We start from the raw sequence: 19033 nt of genomic DNA, 5'->3' as shown, positions 1-19033 counted from the left end.
GTCTCCTTTATTCCACCACCACGAATCTCAGATCAGCTTAGTATTAAAATTTTACTTTCAGAAATTTTACGTTTGTTATTATTTAATTTCACCCATTGATCCTTCTTTATTCACTCTGGCTATATGGTAATAGAGAAGCCAGAAAAGCACGAATCTCGCTATGACGGTCTTTTCAAACTCGTATTTGTATTTAATTTTCAAACCAATCGGCAGGCAAGACATGAAATTTTACAGACAATTTTTAAGAATTAAAAATTGAAGGAACTTCGGACTTTTTTAGCCCAGTCTTGAATGTTTCAGCAAAGAAACGATCGAATCGTCAAATTTTTTACTGTCGCCCTGCTCAGACTGAAAAGTGTGTTATATTTCTCAAAAAGTAATCAAGTGGCATAAACCGTTGCCTACCTAATTGCGTTATTGGACGTATTTTTGCTCAAAGAAACCTCGTGCATGTTGGTTGCGTGTAACATAGCTCCTTTTAATATAAATCGGTCCAATTGATTTGTTCACGAAAGAGATTTACGTGTGCGTCGTCAAACGTGCCCGTGTAATCCTCGAAATCGAAATTTCTCGTGTTTGATGGGTTGTAAAGATTTGATTTATGACTTATATCATAAACACAAATTCGTAATGAGCCAACGTCTAAAATACTCCGCATAGAATTAGGGATTTTATTGAGGTTTCTTTATCGTTTACCACGTGGTTTGAACCATCGGACATCAGTCGATCAAACATCGCAAGAATGACACCACGAAATCAGTCTATTTATCTAGATATGTGATCTGATAGCGCACTGATGTCGTCAGTGGTGTGGCGTGCTTTGCGATTTATCGATTGATATACCATTTACACCTATGAAAAAGTATCGATAAACGGGTTGTTCGCAACGAACACCTTCATAATCGATTCTTTGGCACAGCTTCAAATCGGGAAATATCGAAAATCGATCTTCGCGCCTCACCGCTGATTTTACTCACTCCATAACAAGATTGACGGCCTTTGACGTATCATACAGGGTTATTCAAAAGTGACGCACCACTGGCCATAACTTTAGTTCTAATTGTGATATCGATTTGCAGTTTTGCGGAGAACGTTTTTCCTCATATCGAAGGGGAATTTTTTTTTAAGTACTTTCCAGTTTTTGATCCCCTCGGGGGGAGGGGGGCAACTCAAAAATTTCTATAGGCCACCCCCCTCATGGCCAGTGGTGCGAGACTTTTGAATAACTCTGTATGTATCCCGGAGATAGCTAGCGTTGACCCTGATGACCCTGCCTTTTCGCCGGTAGAAATCAAAGGTCGCCACGACCCAATGTGTCACAGGCCACTTGAAACTCTTGAAATAGGTCCAGCCATCTTGCGCCTTCTTCACCTCGAGCCTTCTCAACGCCTCGACAGCCTCCTCCAAGTCCCACAGCCTGAAGGCGAAGAGGAGCCCGTCCTTCCGCTGAACCATGACGTCAATTCGACCACGCCATGAACTCGGTCTCTCCCGGTGTTTCACCCGATATTGATGTCGGGGAATACACTGCGTCGCATGTTGATGAAAGTGAAAAGGGGAGCTGTCAAATGGTCGCCTCGGGTTGGTTGCACGCAGTGGGCCAAGGCTTTGATGGATGACGTCAGCGTTTGGCAACTGCTCTGGAAGCTGTCATTAGATTGGACGTTGAAATCCTCTAAGGCGTTCAGGATAGGTTTCGATGACGGCTGTGTTTAGGTCCTGTACTGTTGGACCCCTCCGCCTTGCTCTTCGGCGGGGCGTTTCTGTGTCGGAGGCACTGATCTGTAAATGAAGCATCAATTGGACTACATTTTGTAATTAGGAACTATAAATTCGGACTCAGTATAAAAACAACGTATGAACCATCATTTTTCTTATGCACATACGTGTTTTTTCGGATGAGCCAGAATTTATAGTTCCTAATTGCAAAATTAAGTCCAATTAGATTATTACACTTCGACGGAGTAAGTCGGCAATCATATAACTCGGTTTGCGACGTCGCAGACTTCCGGTCATGCTTTATTTTTTAAATGGAAAACTACTCAACGGCAATTCTTTAAAACTGCCGTGATTTTTCTTCTCTGTGCGAAGAAAACTCTGCAAAAACTTCAAGGAATGATTTCAATTGGTTCTCCTTTAAAAAAATAACGTAGAGGCGGAGATTTTCACACACCGCAAACAAGATATGTGATTGCGGGCCTACGCCGTCGATTTAGCTCTCAAGTTCTGCAATGAGCAATGCGGGCCGATTATTGAAATTTTGTGTTCGTTTGGTGGACATAGATTGAACGGCGGAGCGTGATTGGTCGGCTATTTTTATCGCTGCCTTTGTCAGGTGACATATGTATCAAGCTGAAGGCACCTTTTGAGTTCTTGACAGTATGTCTTCTATTCTACCTGACAAAGACACGACAAAGCAGCAATAAGACATAGTCGACCAATCATGCTCCACCGTTTAACATATGTCCACCAGACGAACACAAAATTTCAATAAATCTGCCCGCTTGTTCATAACGAAGTCTGCTCATAGCCGAGAAGCACATTAAAGGGAAAATAATCGCCTCCGAATCTTCCGGAAGAAACATGCATGTTTGCTTTTGGACATGCTCGTAACGGAAACCTGCCGTTAACAGAATAAATGTTCCACACCGTGACATCCGATCACAACGAGGTGTCACTGGATTCGCATAGAAATGTTGACAATTGCCAATATCAAGCAACTTCTTCGTTTCCTGTAATTTTTTTTCTTATCAAAAATTACATCTCTTGAATTGCCAACCGCATTGATCAATCGGGCGTATTTCTGCTAAACGGAACCAGAGACAGGTTGGAATGAAAGGGTGTGCTCGTTAGTCGATATCTGTAAGAATGAATGGGAATTATAACGCGCCAGTGACGTCAGCGGCGACGAAGCCGCCACCGCCACGGTCGCTCGTGGGTGTTCCTAAATAAATGAATAATTAATTAATTTAATTCCTAATAATTATTCCTAAATTATTTTTTCCTACATCAAGGTTTCCGAATATATGTTTTGTCCCATTAATCCTCCTTCAACGCATAAGCCCTGTCCACAACGCTCTCGTCATTTGCCCGCGGCTCACGAGTTCCGCATACAATTGACGCTTAGTTCCGTTTGGTAGAATGTAAAATCCCACTTTTCCATTTCCTTAAAGGGAATCATGCCCATTTTCACAGTTTTACATCGTTCCTTATCCACCTCTCTAGAGGGCAACCCCATCTTTCCTACCCGTCTGTCGTTCTGTTTAACAGCAACACGTACAGTAACACAAACTGATTGCGGTGGACGCACGGGACGAAGACAGTGTGTTGGAGTTTTTAAGCCAACGTGCATTAAAAATTCAGCATAAAGCTGAAAATTTTAATACAGATGGGAAAAGCTCAAATGAGCACACTTTTTCCTCTAAGAGAAATGCTGTTTGCTGCACTGAGGATTGGCCGAAGCAGGCCGAAACGCGTCTGCAGTTGCTTTCCTGATGGTCGTAACTAGTGTTGCACCAAATAGCATATCTCTTTGAGGGAAAATTGTGCTTATATGAGCTTTTTCCCTCTGCGTCTTGAGATTTTCAGCTTTATGCTGAATTTTTTACGCACGTTGGCTAAAAATTCCAACATTCTGACGTCCAATTGGACGTATTTCTATCAAACGGAACTATGTGCATTAAGACAAAAGCCCCGAGACCCATAAGAATGTGTGCATAACAGGGCTCACGTCGTAATGCACATAGTTCCGTTTGCTAGAAATACGTTTAATTAGTTGCCATTTTGATTCTCAAAATGTATGCTAACTTCATTTGTCCAAGATTTACTACTAATTAATAAAAATACCCAAACGGCAATTAATCCACGCACAAAAAATACATGTGGAATATTGGGGACCATTTCGAATGCTGAAAAGAGTTGGAATCACTGATCCTAGCATCGAAGAGAATATTTAAACCATTTCAGAGATTATCGAAATAAGTGAAAGATCATTAAAGAGGGTAGGGCTTAAATATTGGGATGTTCTTCCGTGATATTACACTGCCTTTGGAAACTGTATTTAATCTATTCATAGATGATGAGGCATTTGATATATTATACCTGATTTTGGAGAAATTTGAACTTCAGCACAAAATCTCTTTGTAACAGGGACCTCAAGTAATTCCAACGCCAATTTTTTATTCTTAAATGAATTAAAGTCACATCTGTATGAAATGGAAACAAGATCACTAGACCTAATACATGAGCGCAGAGATGCAAGTTTACAGAGGTCATGCAAAGTCTTCACACGAAAATTTTCATCTTCACTATCACTATCACAATCACTGGTCATTTCTATCTGGTTTTTAGTTTCAATTAGGACCAAATCACCTGGGTCTAAGAGGAAACTTAGCACAGCACACACTATGCTTGAAGTAAAAGATGGGTCGCAGGTATTAGCGAGACGCCGAATAAACGGTGATCGTCGAAAGTTGATAACGCCGGATTCTCGTATTTTAATGACATCCGGAAACTCGATCTATTTAATGGAATCAATATAGATTAATCGATGTTTGTTTCACCCATAATCGATTATTTTTTATGGTTTTATAAGGGAGAAAAGTTGTCTCACCTAGAATCGATTTTTTTTAATGGATTTGAATGGAAGGAGAATATGAAAATATCGCTGCCAACCGACGAGGATCGCCTTTACGCCGAATGCATGCATTTAGGGACTAACCCATGATCGAGATATTGCTTAGATATGCCAATATAAAAATTTCAATTTTATACTTTAAGCATCACAGTTTCAGGGAAGAAAGTTCTGTGTTTGAAATGTTCTCTTCAATGATTACGTAACTTTTTTTTGCTTCCTAAATGTCCATTATTACGAAGAGCTATTCCATCGATATTTACAGAAATGAAATTACATTTTTATCGGAATTGAAAAAATAAGACGCAGAAATTGAATTAATCGTGTAAAAACAGGACTTGGTATCGATTAAATAAGGACATAAATCAGAATTACTTAATGTGCACACCCTCGGTTGGTAACCCCGTGGGTATTCAAAATAATTTTGTGACTCGAGAAGCATGCATGTCTTCGTGCGTAATTGGACGTATTTCTATCGAACGGAACTATGTGCATCATGACGTGAGCCCTGTTATGCACATATTCTTATGGGTCTCAGGGTTCATGTCTTATTGCACATAATTCCGTTTGATGGAAACACGTCCAATTATAATGAACCTAAATATTTGTTTTGATAGACATCCACGTGTCTCTCCAGGCCTCGTAAAAAAGTTTATCCATATGATAAACCGCGAGATGGAAGGTTTTTGACAGATCAAGATCAGAAAAATGGAATATGAAAAAGACACTCCTGATGTATTTTATTTTATTTTTATTAGTAGCCGTAATAATCGTTTCTGTTTTTATGTGGAATCAGTGAGTTTGTATGCATTCATATGTTAATCTCTAAATAATACGCACTCTTTTTTTGATATTGGATTTTTTTTTTGGGGGGGGGGGGCGGGGCAGAGCAAAGCACCATTTTAGATTATTTTCATTCAAATGTTAAAAACTACTTAACTTTATTGTTGCAAATTTAAACATACTTATTTACATGAGGAGTTAGAGCTTTCCCGCTTGTTTTTGCTCCTGCAGCTCTCTTCGCCATCGCAGTTTTGTGGGATTTTATAATTCACTCGATAACAACATTGACGGCCTTGGAGGTATCGTAAGTATCCAGGAGATAGCTAGCGTTGACCCTGATGACCCTGCCTTTTCGGTGCTTGAAATCAATGGTCGCGAGGACCCAATGAGTCACAGGCCACTTGAAACTCTTGAAATAGGTCCAGCCATCTTGCGCCTTCTTCACTTCGAACTTTTTCAACACCTTGACAGCCTCCTCCAAGTCCCAGAGCCTGAAGGCGAAGAGAATCCCGTCCTTTCGCTGGGCCATGACGTCAATTCGACCGCGCCACGACCCCGGTCTATCTCGGTGTTTCACCCGATACTGAATGTCGGGGAATATACTGCGTCGCATGTTGATGAAAGTGAACAGGGGAGCTGTCAACTGGGCGCTCCGCTTTGGTTGAACGCAGTCGGCCACGGCTTTGATGGATGACGTCAGAGTTTGGCAGCTATCGTGGAAGCTGTCACTCGATTGGATATCGAAATTCTCTAAGGCGTTCAGGTATGTTTCAATGACGGCTGTGTTTAGGCCTTGCACTTTAGGGCTCTTCCGCCTTGCTCTTTCGCTGGGTTTTGTTGCTGTTGTTTCATCGGACGTTCCTGGGTCGGAGGCACTGATCTGTAAATTGAACATCATTCAACTGTTACTGAGCAGGATGAACCGACCTTCAAAGGATCCATCTTTGGAGGAATGATCGTCCCTTTAATGTTTAGATAATTGGACTTATATTTAGCACAGTGGATCAGGAGGTGCCAATTGCCTGATGATCTCTGGGAGGATAGAGGGCAATGGCGATTGGGCGTCGCAGAGCGCGAGGCTGCGCTGTAAAAGTGGCTTTATGTATGTATTTAGCACAGCGAACCCGGTATTTTTAAATAATAAAACAAAATAAAACTTACATTAATACCTGGTTGCTGGTAGGAGCTGACTAAGTATTACGAAATTAAACCTCTCGCCCCCTCCTCTCATAAATACCGTACGGCTGACTTGGTCCCAACCCCTGATTTTTCAGCAAATAATGGAGCAATCCTGAATAATATTCAACAAAAATTATCTTTATCAGAAAATGTTTTTTTTTTTACAATTTTTATTATTACTTTTTTTTTAAGTGGGAGGGTCGCGTGAGACTGGACCTCCTCCTCGCCTCCCCCTCCCCATTTCCCCTCAGAACACCCCGTAAGCTAAGCTGAGATTTCTTCCAGACTTAATACTTGAGTAATATCCATTTTTTTTTTTTTTTTTTTTTTTTTTTTTTTTTTTTTTTTTTTTTTTTTTTTTTTTTGTGGAAAAAAAAATATAAGTTAATTTGCCATCTTGCATGCTTCTTTACACAATTTTTTTTTTTTTGGGGGGGGGGAGGGGGTAAAGCCAATAAAAAAATAATTGAAAATCAACTCTCGAAAATTTTACTGCATTTAACGTATCTTCTATCAAATATTGGATGACAGTTCCAAAGGATGACGTTCATTAGTTCTTCTTAGAAATTTAAACAGCAACGGAAATTACGAAACGTCGCAAACGATGTATGTTTTTTTTTTGGATTCTCATCATCACTCTATCAGTCAAAACTCTTATTTTTATCTAATTTCCTTTTACGTCTACATACACATACAAGTCAAAAACTTAACCCGAAACACTCACCAAGACAGCGATTAGTCCAAGCACTAAAGATAAGTTTAGAATATTGAGTATCATTGTCGTCTCTGAAGGAGTGAAACAAAGTTAACTAATCTCAGCATCGAGGTGCACATCGGAACTTTCACAAGAAATTTATATGGGCTGAGGATTCAAGGCAATTATCAATAACAGTATGCCTTGAATGTGTGGACACTCTTGTTCCATGATTTTGCCCTATAGTATTTCTGTTTGATGTAGTTGCAGATGAGATTTTAGATGAACGACTGGACGAATCAGTCTTAGGAGGAATCGAATTTAAGAAATTCCACTTTTATCAACTCAAGTTTTTGTCTCTGACACCTTGAGCAGTGCTGATGTAATTTCTTCATTGACTAATAAATTAAGGTCAAGACTGAATGATTTGGAAGAGAATTACCAGGTCTTAACAAGAGTAGAAACGTATGCCCACAAAGTTCATGAATTCTTACTCCGATCTCCTACATTACCACACTTTTTGCGCCAGAAACTTCGAGTAATATTAATGCCAGCTCTTTATTTACAAATAAACTGAATTTACTTTTGAATGATTTCGTGAGAGAATCAGACGTCACTAACGAACGAAGAGATGAAAGTTCACAGAGTTCATGCAAGGTCTGGATTTGTTTATCCTCATTTTTACGATCATAATAACTGACTGTCCCGAGGTATTGCACGTCATCATCCAAGTTTTCTGTGAAGTTTTTCATGGCGCACGTCTAGTCTGAAGTGACAGATTAGTTACAAAACGATTCAATCAATTGAAAATGGGTCACAAAACTGCTTCGGTGAGATGTGAAACGCACCCAGCATCTGTAATTTTTGCAAGTTAACTCTGTTCTTCCTCCTTTTAAATCCATTTTTATAAATAGTCAATTCGTGATAAAACACCCTCACCATAAATATTAATCGTTCCCCGTACGTTTCGCCGTTTTTCAGATGGAAGAACGTACCTCCAATCTAAGGTTTTAAAATTGACCGAAAAAATTAATTTCCTCACAAGAATATGACCGCACAACAGCTACTAATTTCATTTTTGATTTTTGCCTTCGATCAGAGTAAATATCAGTGAAACTCTTAGTTCGAAATATCCAATGCTATGCTGGTAAAGATAAAAATTGTGGCAGGAATTTTTGCAACTTTGGAATGCAGTTACGTTTTTTTCCACTTCGGGAAGCGACGATTTCAGTGAACGAGACCCAGTATTGCCAATTTAGGAGAGCCTCCACCGTACCCCACTTTCGACCTAAATGTTAAAAATAGGACGCAATTTGGATGCTAAAACATTTGCCGATTTAATGTTTTCTACTTCACTACCTCTGATGCACGAGTATTTGTATCGCACAAGATGTTTCGTCGTCATCAGGATTGTGCAGGTCCCTGCTGAAGATCTGCGTCTCTGAAAGCATACCTTTTTTCCAGAAATTTAGACTTGGCAAACTTGCATGAGCGCGCATGCATTAAATGCACCAAATTAATGTGTTGATAATGATCTAAGTCCCGATTGTCTTGATATACAATCTGATATTAATGATTATAGAGGTGTTTGTTTTATCTACATCAAAAAATTAGATTCGTGCTTTGCCGGGGAACGTACCGTTAATGCACGATGGAAACACCTCGATCGTGATAAAGAACCGACAAGTTGAGAAGTCGTTTTTTACTTAGAACTTACTTTAGAACCGAATTTTCACCTTCAAATAAGACTGTACAGCTGACGAAACCGTATGTCGGTTTTGTGAACCGAACCGAAGTTTCAGTTTGAACCGAATAACTTCGGTGGACGCGGACATTACCTAAATTGACTCTGAGACTGTAAAAACGCGTATCTGGGTTTGTGTTGTTGTAACTGAATTGTCATAATTCATTTTTTAAACGGAAAAACACCCAACAACTTCCTTAAAAACTTCCTTGATTTTTCTTCTCTATGAGAAGAGTATTCTAGGAAGTTTTTAAGCAATGGTTTCTACCCGTTCTCCTGTGATGAAATAAAATGGAACCTCGCAAACAAGATACGCGTTTTTGAAACTCTGCCGTCGATACTGGCATGGAACGATGATTTTTGGCTCGGTGAAATAATACATCACATCCGTACGCCATCGCCGCGGTGGACTGATTATTGAAATTGATAGACAAAGCTATAGACAAGGAAGACGAACGGAATATAGAGGGATCCTATTCGTGGATGCGCTTTGCTGCCATGATCAGAGGAGGAAATTAATAGACTAATGATAACTCACGAGTGACCCTATAGATATATTTCATAATTTCCTCCTTAGTCTATAGTAACGACCCGTTTCAACCAATGTAAAATCCCTCCGTTTGCCCTTTGTCTATAGCTTTGTCCATCAATTTCAATCATTAGCCCGCTGCATTTATCAGTGTTTAAAACCGAGCTATTCGTCGCCATTTTTTGCCGCTTTGCTTTTTGTGCCTGAACTAATCCTATTTTCATTCTGTTTCAGACATGTACTACGTCGACTGTGATAATAAGTTTGTCTGTACGCTGTGTGGTAGTCGCTACAAGCAAAGGCGGAACTTGATCTCGCACAGGAAAGCGCACACCGGAGAGACGTTTTGCTTTTACTGCAGTAAAAATTACTCAAACATGCAGCATTACACCGAGCACATGTTGATGGTTCACAATAAGATTGTGAATAAATTGCAACTGCAAACGCAAAAGAATAAGACTGTTTTACAATAATATCGCGAATACACTGTAACCAAGGCTCGTGAAACCTGGAGAAGTTCCTAATGCTTGATTTCTCTCTCTCTCTCTCTCTCTTTTTTTTCTTTTTTTCCAATTAGCAAGTCCTGGAAGTTGGTTTCTTTTTAAGTGTTTCAAAAAAATTTTACACCATTATGTTCATCACGACCCTTCAGATAATTTGTCTAATTTTCCTTGGTATGGAGCGCTTGAAAAAATATATGAAATAGATGCTGATATTCCTCTTACCCTCATATGAAGGGAGTGAAGAATGGAGGGGAAGCAATAGAAATTAACGTTCATTTTAAAGCACCCTCCAGGGTGTTAAATTTTTTTCCTTTACATTTTTCAAGCATTCGAACTTTTGCTTTTTAAAAGAAATCCTTAATTTCACTAGTTGAAAATTTTTGGAAAGTCATTAATTTTCTTTTTGAAAAACTATAATGAGCATTGGTAGCCTGTCACCCTTGATGAACAGTGTTTTTTGTTAAATAAAGCAGAATCTTTAAAGAGAAAAAAACGAGAAAGAAATACAGTGTTAGACGACTGACGTTTCTTTTTGAAATTAATGAAAATCGAAGAATGCTCATGCGAAAGTTTGAACCATACTATACTGGACTGTGCGTTATTTTTACAAAAATATATTTTTCTGTACATTCATCATAAATAAAACTAAGTTTTCATTCAGAAAGAGGGAAAGAAAAAAAAGAACAAGGAACAATTCTTGAAGGAACTTGTAGATTTTTCTCCCCCAATGATTCTTGTTGCTCAGTTGATAACAATCTACAGAAACTTACCATCAATCACACCTGTCCTAAGAAAAAGACCTAGCCCGCCCAATTCGATTAATGTGTCCAAGAAAAAAACTCAAAACTGTATCTTTCTCTTAGTTGTGAGTTATTAGATTTTCAACTCTTAATAAATTAGTTTAAATTTTTCCTTCTTTGTTTTATGTTTTTAACTGAAAAATCTACTTGGAAAATCATCGAGTTCTTCCAGTTTAAAGAAGAGAAAGGACCTTTTGAAATCCTCTCTCTTCTGTGAGTATTTACATGTTATCCTCATTTTTAAATTTCACTGGGATTTCTTTCTTTATTAATTGAATGTATCGAAGAAATTTCTGGTTCTTCCAACTTCAAAGCATCGAAGAAATTTCTGGTTCTTCCAACTTCAAACATTAGTCAAGAAAGCAGCTCCAAATATTTCTTCCTCTGTAAGTGTTTTAAAATAAAAGAAAACATTACGCCACAGCACATCTTACTTTAAATTATTTTTTCTCCTATTTGAATTTTTCAATTAGCGAATGATAAATCGATCAATCAAACGCCTTTCGACATTAATCGATTGTTAAAATTTTGATTAACCTATACATCGAGTGTTTTTTACCGATGAATCGAAAAGTAAAAACCTGGTCAGTATCCGGGTCAAATCTTTTTAAAATCAGCTCAAAATCTCGAAAAACAATTTCAGCTCACAACAAACAAGGTAGTGCTAATATTGTACGGATAATCTGGATTTCAGGGGAAAATACGGGAAAAATTGTGCTGTGATTTGCTAAATTATCGAAATGTTCAGCGCACGTAATTTTCGATTCTCAAATACAGCACAATCGCTGATTTACTCCTGAAATCCCCGGTGCCGCCGGGCATCCCAGGGTACAAGTTGTTATTTTGAAAATTTGCCGTTTCAAAATATGCACATTCATAATAGATTTTGATTCGTTTAGATTATTAATCGATTACTGAGTATTCGAAAATTCGATTCACCGATTAATCAACTAATCGAAAAATTTTAATATCCAACCCCTCGCTGAGATGGACAATTTCATGAAAAATGAGGATTTTAAATTTCACGGTGAATTGTCATGAAATTTTCCCCTTGAATCCAAATTTTTAACATCGAATTAAAATGTTTCTGGATTGCTGAAAATAACCACAGAATTTTAGCCTCTTTTGGAAAATTTCATGAAAACGTGATATTTTTCCCCCGTGATTCTTTTTTAGTTGTTTTTTAAATAAAGAATTGAAATATGTCTGAATTTTTAAAAATAGGAGACTATATCTAGAAATTTCATTCCTCCGTGATTTTTTTCCCCTAAGTAATGAACTAAAATATTTCTGAATTTCTAAAAATCAAGCTTTTTCTCGTGAAACTTCAAGAACGGTCTCAGCAGGCACGAGCTCATAAAATAACTAAAATTCACATGGAAAAACGGCAAAAAACCAAGGCGGATAAAGAATGGTGGTCGCATTTCGATTTTGGCTGCCATCTTGAAGCGTTGTGACGTCAGGAGGGTACGGGTTTTGCCGTGCAATCCGAGGTTGAGTCGGGTTGAGTCGGCCCCCCCGGCCTCGGCCAGCCCATGTACCCGATGTACCCGATACCGTGTGACGTCCAGAGGGTACGAAATGCGACCACCATTCTTTATCCGCCTTGGCAAAAAACTGGCGTACTGCAGTCTGCAGTGCCGATTATATGGATGTGAACAAATTACCTATGAGATGCTAATTGCTTCCGCGGCGTTCGAGTAGCTGCTCGGTGCCACTCGACCACACGCTATGATGTGGGAGCAGCGGAGTGCTTCTGGAAAGCCAACGTGTGACACTCAACTGAGCAGATCTGCTTTGCTGATACGACTATGCAAGCAATCGATGTTCAGCTGTGCCATCACATGACACACACATCCGAGAGGCGGGTGAAATCGCTTCGTCTTATAAACCAACTAGCAAGAAAGAAGCTTCGCGTATCGTGATTAACGCATTTTTCCATTGAAATTTCGAGTACTAAAATGTTTTGAATAGGCTTTTATTTATGCGGAAATTTCGGAGTAAATGTATGCCTAGGCCGTGCGGTAGTTTTAATTTAGTTAAAGTTTGGGGTATTGGTGAAACAACGTAACGAAAAGTGCTAGCTCGCGATGTTTCGAGCGCATTACGGAGTCTGCTGTTTCCGCCGCTAAGCACCAGGGCGCGCTTCTGTCGACGGCTTATTGTGGGTTGTTGCGCGCTGCGGCGTTCACACACCGCACAGTTTACAGCTCCAATCATAACATCGGTCCAGTACCCTACGGTCGAATTATTGCCACTGTGATGCCTCATGGCCAAGATCGTCATGATGACTTTGCGAAAAATTCGTTAGAAATATTTTTAAATATTTCCGTAATGATGTCCGTGTAAAAATACCAGCAAGAATCGTAGTTATTGGCGGCGAGTCCATAAGACGTGCAGCGCTGACGCCTGTGCGTCCGATCAAAGGGAAGCCCATTGAACCGGGGCGAGAGACTTGAACGCGAGGTTAGAAACGTTGGCGGACAAGATGGGTTGCCTATAGATCCAGGTAAAAAGAAGCGATTTCTTGTAACAGCGAGATCTGGGGATCTACCAGGCCGATTTTCACAGTTTTTTCTTTTTCTTTCTTCTTTTCCCTAGAATTCACGGCGTTGCCCGCAAAAAGAACCAAACGTTCCGTTTTATAAAACCGTATATTGATGGCAGAACTACCAAATCACGTATCTCAGACTTCCTTTCATACTTTATTTTTTTAACGGAAAATTACAGAACGTCCACCCCTAAAAATTTCCGTGATTTTTCTTCTCTGTGCGGGAAAATTCGGAAAAAACTTAAAAGAATCATGTTGATTCGTTCTCCGTCATAAAAATAAAATGGAAGCGGAGATTTTTAAACATCGCAAACGAGTTATGAGGTTTTGTAGTTTCAGCGTCGATACGCGTTGAGGATTTCAAAGGACGATATGGACTCCATTTTGCAATTTGGAGTATGAATTCTGGCTCATCTGAAAAAACACTTATGTGCATAGGGAAACTAATTGCATATACGTTGTTTTTAAACCGGGCCGAAATTTATAGTTCCAAATTGCAAAATGTAGTCCATATTTCGTTCCTCACAAAAGCCGGACAGGTTCATTCTTGCCATGTAAGGCGTCCAGTTCTGAATGCGCCTGTTTTGACGCTGTAAATATGTTTTTATGTTCTAGGATATCTGACTGAGAATGGGTTCGAATGCCAGCTTTGCGGGAAGGTCTTCCGACATTCCAGCGGTCTGACTGCACATTTCAAGTCGCACACTGGAGAGACGCATTGTCATCTTTGCGACAAAACTTTTTCAAACAAGCAGAACCTGAAACTACACATGCGATTCGTTCATAAGTTGATACATTATTCAAACTGAAAGCTAAAGTGAAGAAAGACAAGAGGGAAATTGACTTATTTTGATTTAAGGAGCTACCGTTTCAGACTCATTTTAGAAAATAAAACGCGTGCTATAAGTTTTCTAATTAAGATAAATGCTTTTATGGATGAGCCAGGAATAATAGTTCCATTGCAAAATTGAGTCCTAGAGACCCTCAATTATTTCCTTCGGTGATAAACTTCCATTTTGGAATAAGAAACTCCTATTTGTTACTCATGCATTAAAAGCGCTTATCTGCATGGGAAAAGGGATGACTTACGATGTTTCTAAAATGAGCCGGGAATAATAGTTCATTTTTACAAAATATTGCCCCAAAGGCGGAAAAATTCTCGGGAACCAGAATAGAAACAGCAGGCGTATGGAAGCTTTTTCGCCTTCAATTTTTGAAGTAGGCCAGAAAACTTCTTCGGCGGAATAAGAGTCATCTATTCGAAGGTTATTATCTCGGGCTGTCTGTAAATTTTACCTCATGCTTATTTTGTATTTACCGCTCACTTCCTCCTCCATCGCACAATTACAATTGGACAAAAATTGTGCAAGTTAGAAGTTAGAACCAATGCAGCTGCGGCGGCGCAATGATTAGAGCGCTAGCACATTCCTACAACTGGAAGATACAATTCGACGGTGAAGCTCCCAAACCACGTATCTCGTTTCCAATCTTTAGAAATATCCGCTTCCATTTTATTTTTAAAGGTGAATAAATCAACATCATTCCTTGAAAGTTCAGAATTCCCAGCACGCACTGCTCAATTACAAGAAAGTTCAATTGCCACAAGGCTTCATTTGTTCATTTTGAGTTCCTAATGATATGCCGGAGTCGTATCAAAAAATAATGAAGAATGAATACTTGTTAGGTCTTTAGTAAGACAGCATTTTGTCAGAAAAAAATTTGAAAAGTATCGAATGGAGAATTGGTGTTCTTACTTTGGACGGCAGACGGGCCGAAAAGGTTGGTGTATTTTCGATGGGTTATGCGTTTCGTTCTGAATGTGGCTACGCGACGTGGCCGTTCCAAGGCTTTGGACATACCGACGCTCATTTGGACGTATTTCTGCCAAACGGAACTAAGTGCATTAAGACATGAGCCCTGATGCTCATAAGAGTATATGCATAACAGGGCTCACGTCATAATGCACTTAGTTCCGTTTGGCAGAAAATACGTCAATTTATAAAAGCGCCTAACTGTCTGTCGATGGCTTAAGTCGAAAAATGCTCATCTTTGATTGCGAGGCATCGCAACATCGAAATTACAACAGCAAGTCTTCACTAATGTTTTATTTTTTTTTTAGAAAAAAAAAAAACTCTCCATCAATGTATCATTGAAATTTATTGTAACTTTCCGTCACAGCCTCTTAAAAAAACCGTACCAAATAGGTAGGAAACAGGATTTGTTTTCCTTGAAGAAAACGGAACATAATCGAATATATTGAAACGCGTTACACTCGAAGTACGCATTCCCTGCGTTTGGCCATCGCTGGACGGAAATAAAAGGAGATAATTATGTCGTTTTTGACTTCAGCCAAAAAATTAGCCGTTAGATATTGCCGGCTAGCTGTGAGTGTGCCTGTTCTGACACTGTGAAAATTATTTTACGTTTCAGGACTCCTAACCGGCAACGGCTTCAAATGCCAGCTTTGCGGCAAGGTCTTCCGGCGTGCAAACGCCTTGAGTGCACACTTCAAGTCACACACTGGAGAGACGCAGTGCCGTTTTTGCGAAAAAAGTTTTTCAAACAAGCAGAATTTGAAACTACATATGCGATTCGTTCATAAATTACAACAACTTTAATCATCAACACTATCTGCAATGATAATATACTAGCAGACAGAGTGCGAAACATGGTATATCCATCGTCGATGAAACTCCTAAATCACGTATCTCGGTTTGCAACGTTGCAGCCCTCCTATTATAATTTGCTTCGAATGTAGAACAACTCATCGTCAATTTCGCAAAACTTCCACACTTCCTTCTCCGTGTGAAGAAAAATTCTGCGGAAACTTCTAGGAAAGGTGTCGATTTGTTCTCCGTCAGAAAATATACAATAGGAGCGGAGATTTTGTAACACCGCAAACAAGATACGTGGTTTTGGAGTTTCAACGTCGATATGTGTGTACATACAGTATGCTGCAGCAGTTTTACGAGCTGCTATAACTTTACGTAATTTTTGATAACTTACGTTTAATGGTTGTTACTTACTTTTCCAAATCCTTCAAATCTGTATATAGCTCTCAAAAAAGCATTCTTATGAGGCATGTACATCATTCTCGCAGAAAATTGATTCAAAAATTGTTACCCTATACACTTTGATACGTGCACTATAGTCGTTGAATTTAATGCTTCGAATCTTGCAGCGCGATGATTTTCCTCCTCTACTTACACTTTATCCTTGGTTTTCTATTTTTATTGTTTCTGTCTTTCGCATCGCACCTGGCACTAGAATGAAAATGTACATCCTAAAAAACGAATGTTTTCAAACTGCTAGAGGGGAACGCTGACGCTCGAACGAATTTTTAAAACTTTTTACTTGCATTAATATTTTTTCCTCGGCTACAATCGTTCCACCCGTGCCTGTCTGCTTTACAGCGATGACACAGATTCGTCGGAAAAATTTCAATAATTATTAAAACATTCCGTTTTATATTTTTGTATTAATTTTTATTAAATATTGCAAAAATCGGAGGACTCGCAAAGCGCCCTCGATTATGTCCCTTTTTATGTACAGAATCTTGCTTGGTTTCAGAATCGTATTCAAAATGAAAAAAACGCCTCAAATCCATCCCATTTAGCTCTACGATCTGAACTCATTGACTGCTAGTATGTAATTAATCAACAATTCTGTCCTTATTTTTCGTATTCGAATTTTGTAATAAACTCTCTTTTTGCTCGTAATTGTTCATTTGATTCCTCTATTTAATTCCATGAGTTGATGAGACATCGACATTTTCTTCTTATTTGAGGTTGCATTTTTGAGGGGATTCATCAGGTTCAAAATGATGAAAGACTGTAAGATACTTGATGAAAAAGTCTTAAAATCTACTTAAAAAAATGTGGTGGGCACGTTATTTACGAAAGGCATGACCAACACCCCCCCCCCCCCCCCCCCCCTCTTGTTTGATGGACTAGGGGCGAAAAGTACATCAATCCGTTCAAGCTCTGGAGTCCGAATAGTTGCGCGCTTGATGTCCGCATTCAACGATGCGAACGTAATGCCCACATTCATACATGTCCGTACTATGAGAAAGGTGAACAGCTAGGATTTTCCTTCATTTTCGCGTGATACCACATAATATACCCGCTTCGAAGGCCGATTGCCCACACGCATGGACGTCAGTAATTCGAGGAAGGTGAAAATGCTTTTATTTCCTTTCATTTTCGCGCGAAATAGCATCACAGACATTCTCCGGAGCAGGGTTGCAGAAAATGTTCGATGACGCGCGCCCGGGCGTGTGAAAATTTGAAAAGGCCCTTACAAATGTGGAAGAAGGAAACATTTTCAAGGGTCAAATGTCAAAAATCAAAGGGAAAAAGAGGAAAGACGTCCTCATATTTGAAATTGGTGGGAAGTTTTTCTGAAAACTGATGAGAAAAATGTAGAAAGCTGGCGGGCGGGCGCGTGAAAATGTGGAAGCTAGGAAGATTCTGCACTACTGCGGGTCGATTATTGAAATTGATAGACAAAACTATAGACAAGGAAGACAAAAAGGGTATGGAGGGATCCTATTGGTCGAAGTGAAAGGTTAGAAGGGACAAAAGAGGTATAGTTAATAGACTAAATAACGGTATCCTATATCTGAAGAGCAGGGATTTATAGCAGAGATTTTTCACAGCATAATTCGTTAAGGACCCTTTCAAGTCTCAGCTTAAGGAATGGTTTTAATGCTAATTTGTGCACATTTAATCCGCCTTTGAACGAATGACAAACCTCGAGTTCAAGAGTTTCTCCTTCCTTACCCAAAAATACGCGCGTTGATCACGGCGCAGAGATACGACTATTCGTACTTGATGGATGTCCGTGTTGCGTCTACAAAATTGAAGGCGCGATGACGTGAGGCGTGAACTCGCAATACTCCGCTCTATGCTGCCAAAGGGATATCGCTAGAATTTGGGCCCGAATTCATCTAAGATGTGTTGACATTAGATTTTTCTCACTTTTTTTTTCTATTTAATGTCAGCGTTGTTTTTTTAGCATGTATAATTAGAAACCCTTTAGTTAGTCCATCAAATACACCCTAAGTCTATAGGAACCACCAATTTCAACCAATTGGATCGCTCCATACTCCCTATTTCTCCTTCATATATCGCTTTGTCTATCACTTTCAATGATCAGCCCGTTGCTCCGGAGTGTGGCCGGATGGCTACAGGACTTCGAGGCTGCGACGCACAGTGGATCGAGTCAATTAGAGAGGTCGGACATGAAATGTTTGACTAAAACTGCAAATTCTGATGTTTATTTCGTCACATTTTAAATTTTAAGGGGTGCTTCTAAAAGAAAAATTTCCGAGAAAACCAGTGGAGCCATTTTTAAAATCTCAAAGTTTGGTATAAACGGAGTTATAAGCTTTTAAAGTTTGTAAATTTTGTCCGACCTCTCCTATTGACTCGATCTACTGTGCGACGCAGGGAGGCAAAAAATGAACAAACTAGCAACGCACTGTGCCACTGGTTAATGGGGCATGTACGTAGTATAATGAACTTTCAGGGAACTATGCAGCTTTTAGCTGATAGGTATTAATGTATGCTAACGGTTTTTTTCCCCTCTGGTTTTAGCTTATCAGAATTCGGGTGGA

The 19033-nt window shown here is 39.3% G+C and overlaps 1 protein-coding gene across 2 annotated transcripts; it reads right to left on the bottom strand.

Annotated features, from left to right (window-relative positions):
* Window positions 1–648: 648 nt before the first annotated feature.
* On the bottom strand, window positions 649–9779 carry LOC109043495 (uncharacterized). Of its 2 annotated transcripts, none has more exons than XM_019060701.2 (3): window positions 7320–8715; window positions 4102–6296; window positions 649–1782 (listed from the first exon to the last, which is right to left on the bottom strand). In XM_019060701.2, exons 1-2 carry the CDS (start codon window positions 7371–7373, stop codon window positions 5685–5687), a joined length of 666 nt encoding a protein of 221 aa, XP_018916246.2. In that variant the 5' UTR covers window positions 7374–8715; the 3' UTR covers window positions 649–1782; window positions 4102–5684. The 2 variants fall into 2 exon arrangements, 1 of the variants encoding a protein (XP_018916246.2); XR_002010210.2 differs by lacking the exon at window positions 649–1782 and adding an exon at window positions 6578–6707 and having other exon boundaries at window positions 6156–6296; window positions 7320–9779.
* Window positions 9780–19033: the final 9254 nt, after the last annotated feature.

The sequence above is a fragment of the Bemisia tabaci genome, chromosome 5, assembly GCF_918797505.1.
Source record: "Bemisia tabaci chromosome 5, PGI_BMITA_v3".
Lineage (NCBI taxonomy): Eukaryota > Metazoa > Arthropoda > Insecta > Hemiptera > Aleyrodidae > Bemisia > Bemisia tabaci.
The sequence above is the reverse complement of the archived record's forward strand: the minus strand, read 5'-3'. Positions and strand labels throughout refer to the sequence as shown.

Coding starts and splice junctions, on each gene's coding strand:
- LOC109043495 (XM_019060701.2), bottom strand. CDS start 7,373: ATGATACTCAATATTCTAAACTTATCTTTAGTGCTTGGACTAATCGCT. Junction 6,297..7,319: donor TTGGACTAATCGCTGTCTTG/GTGAGTGTTTCG, acceptor TTCAATTTACAG/ATCAGTGCCTCCGACCCAGG.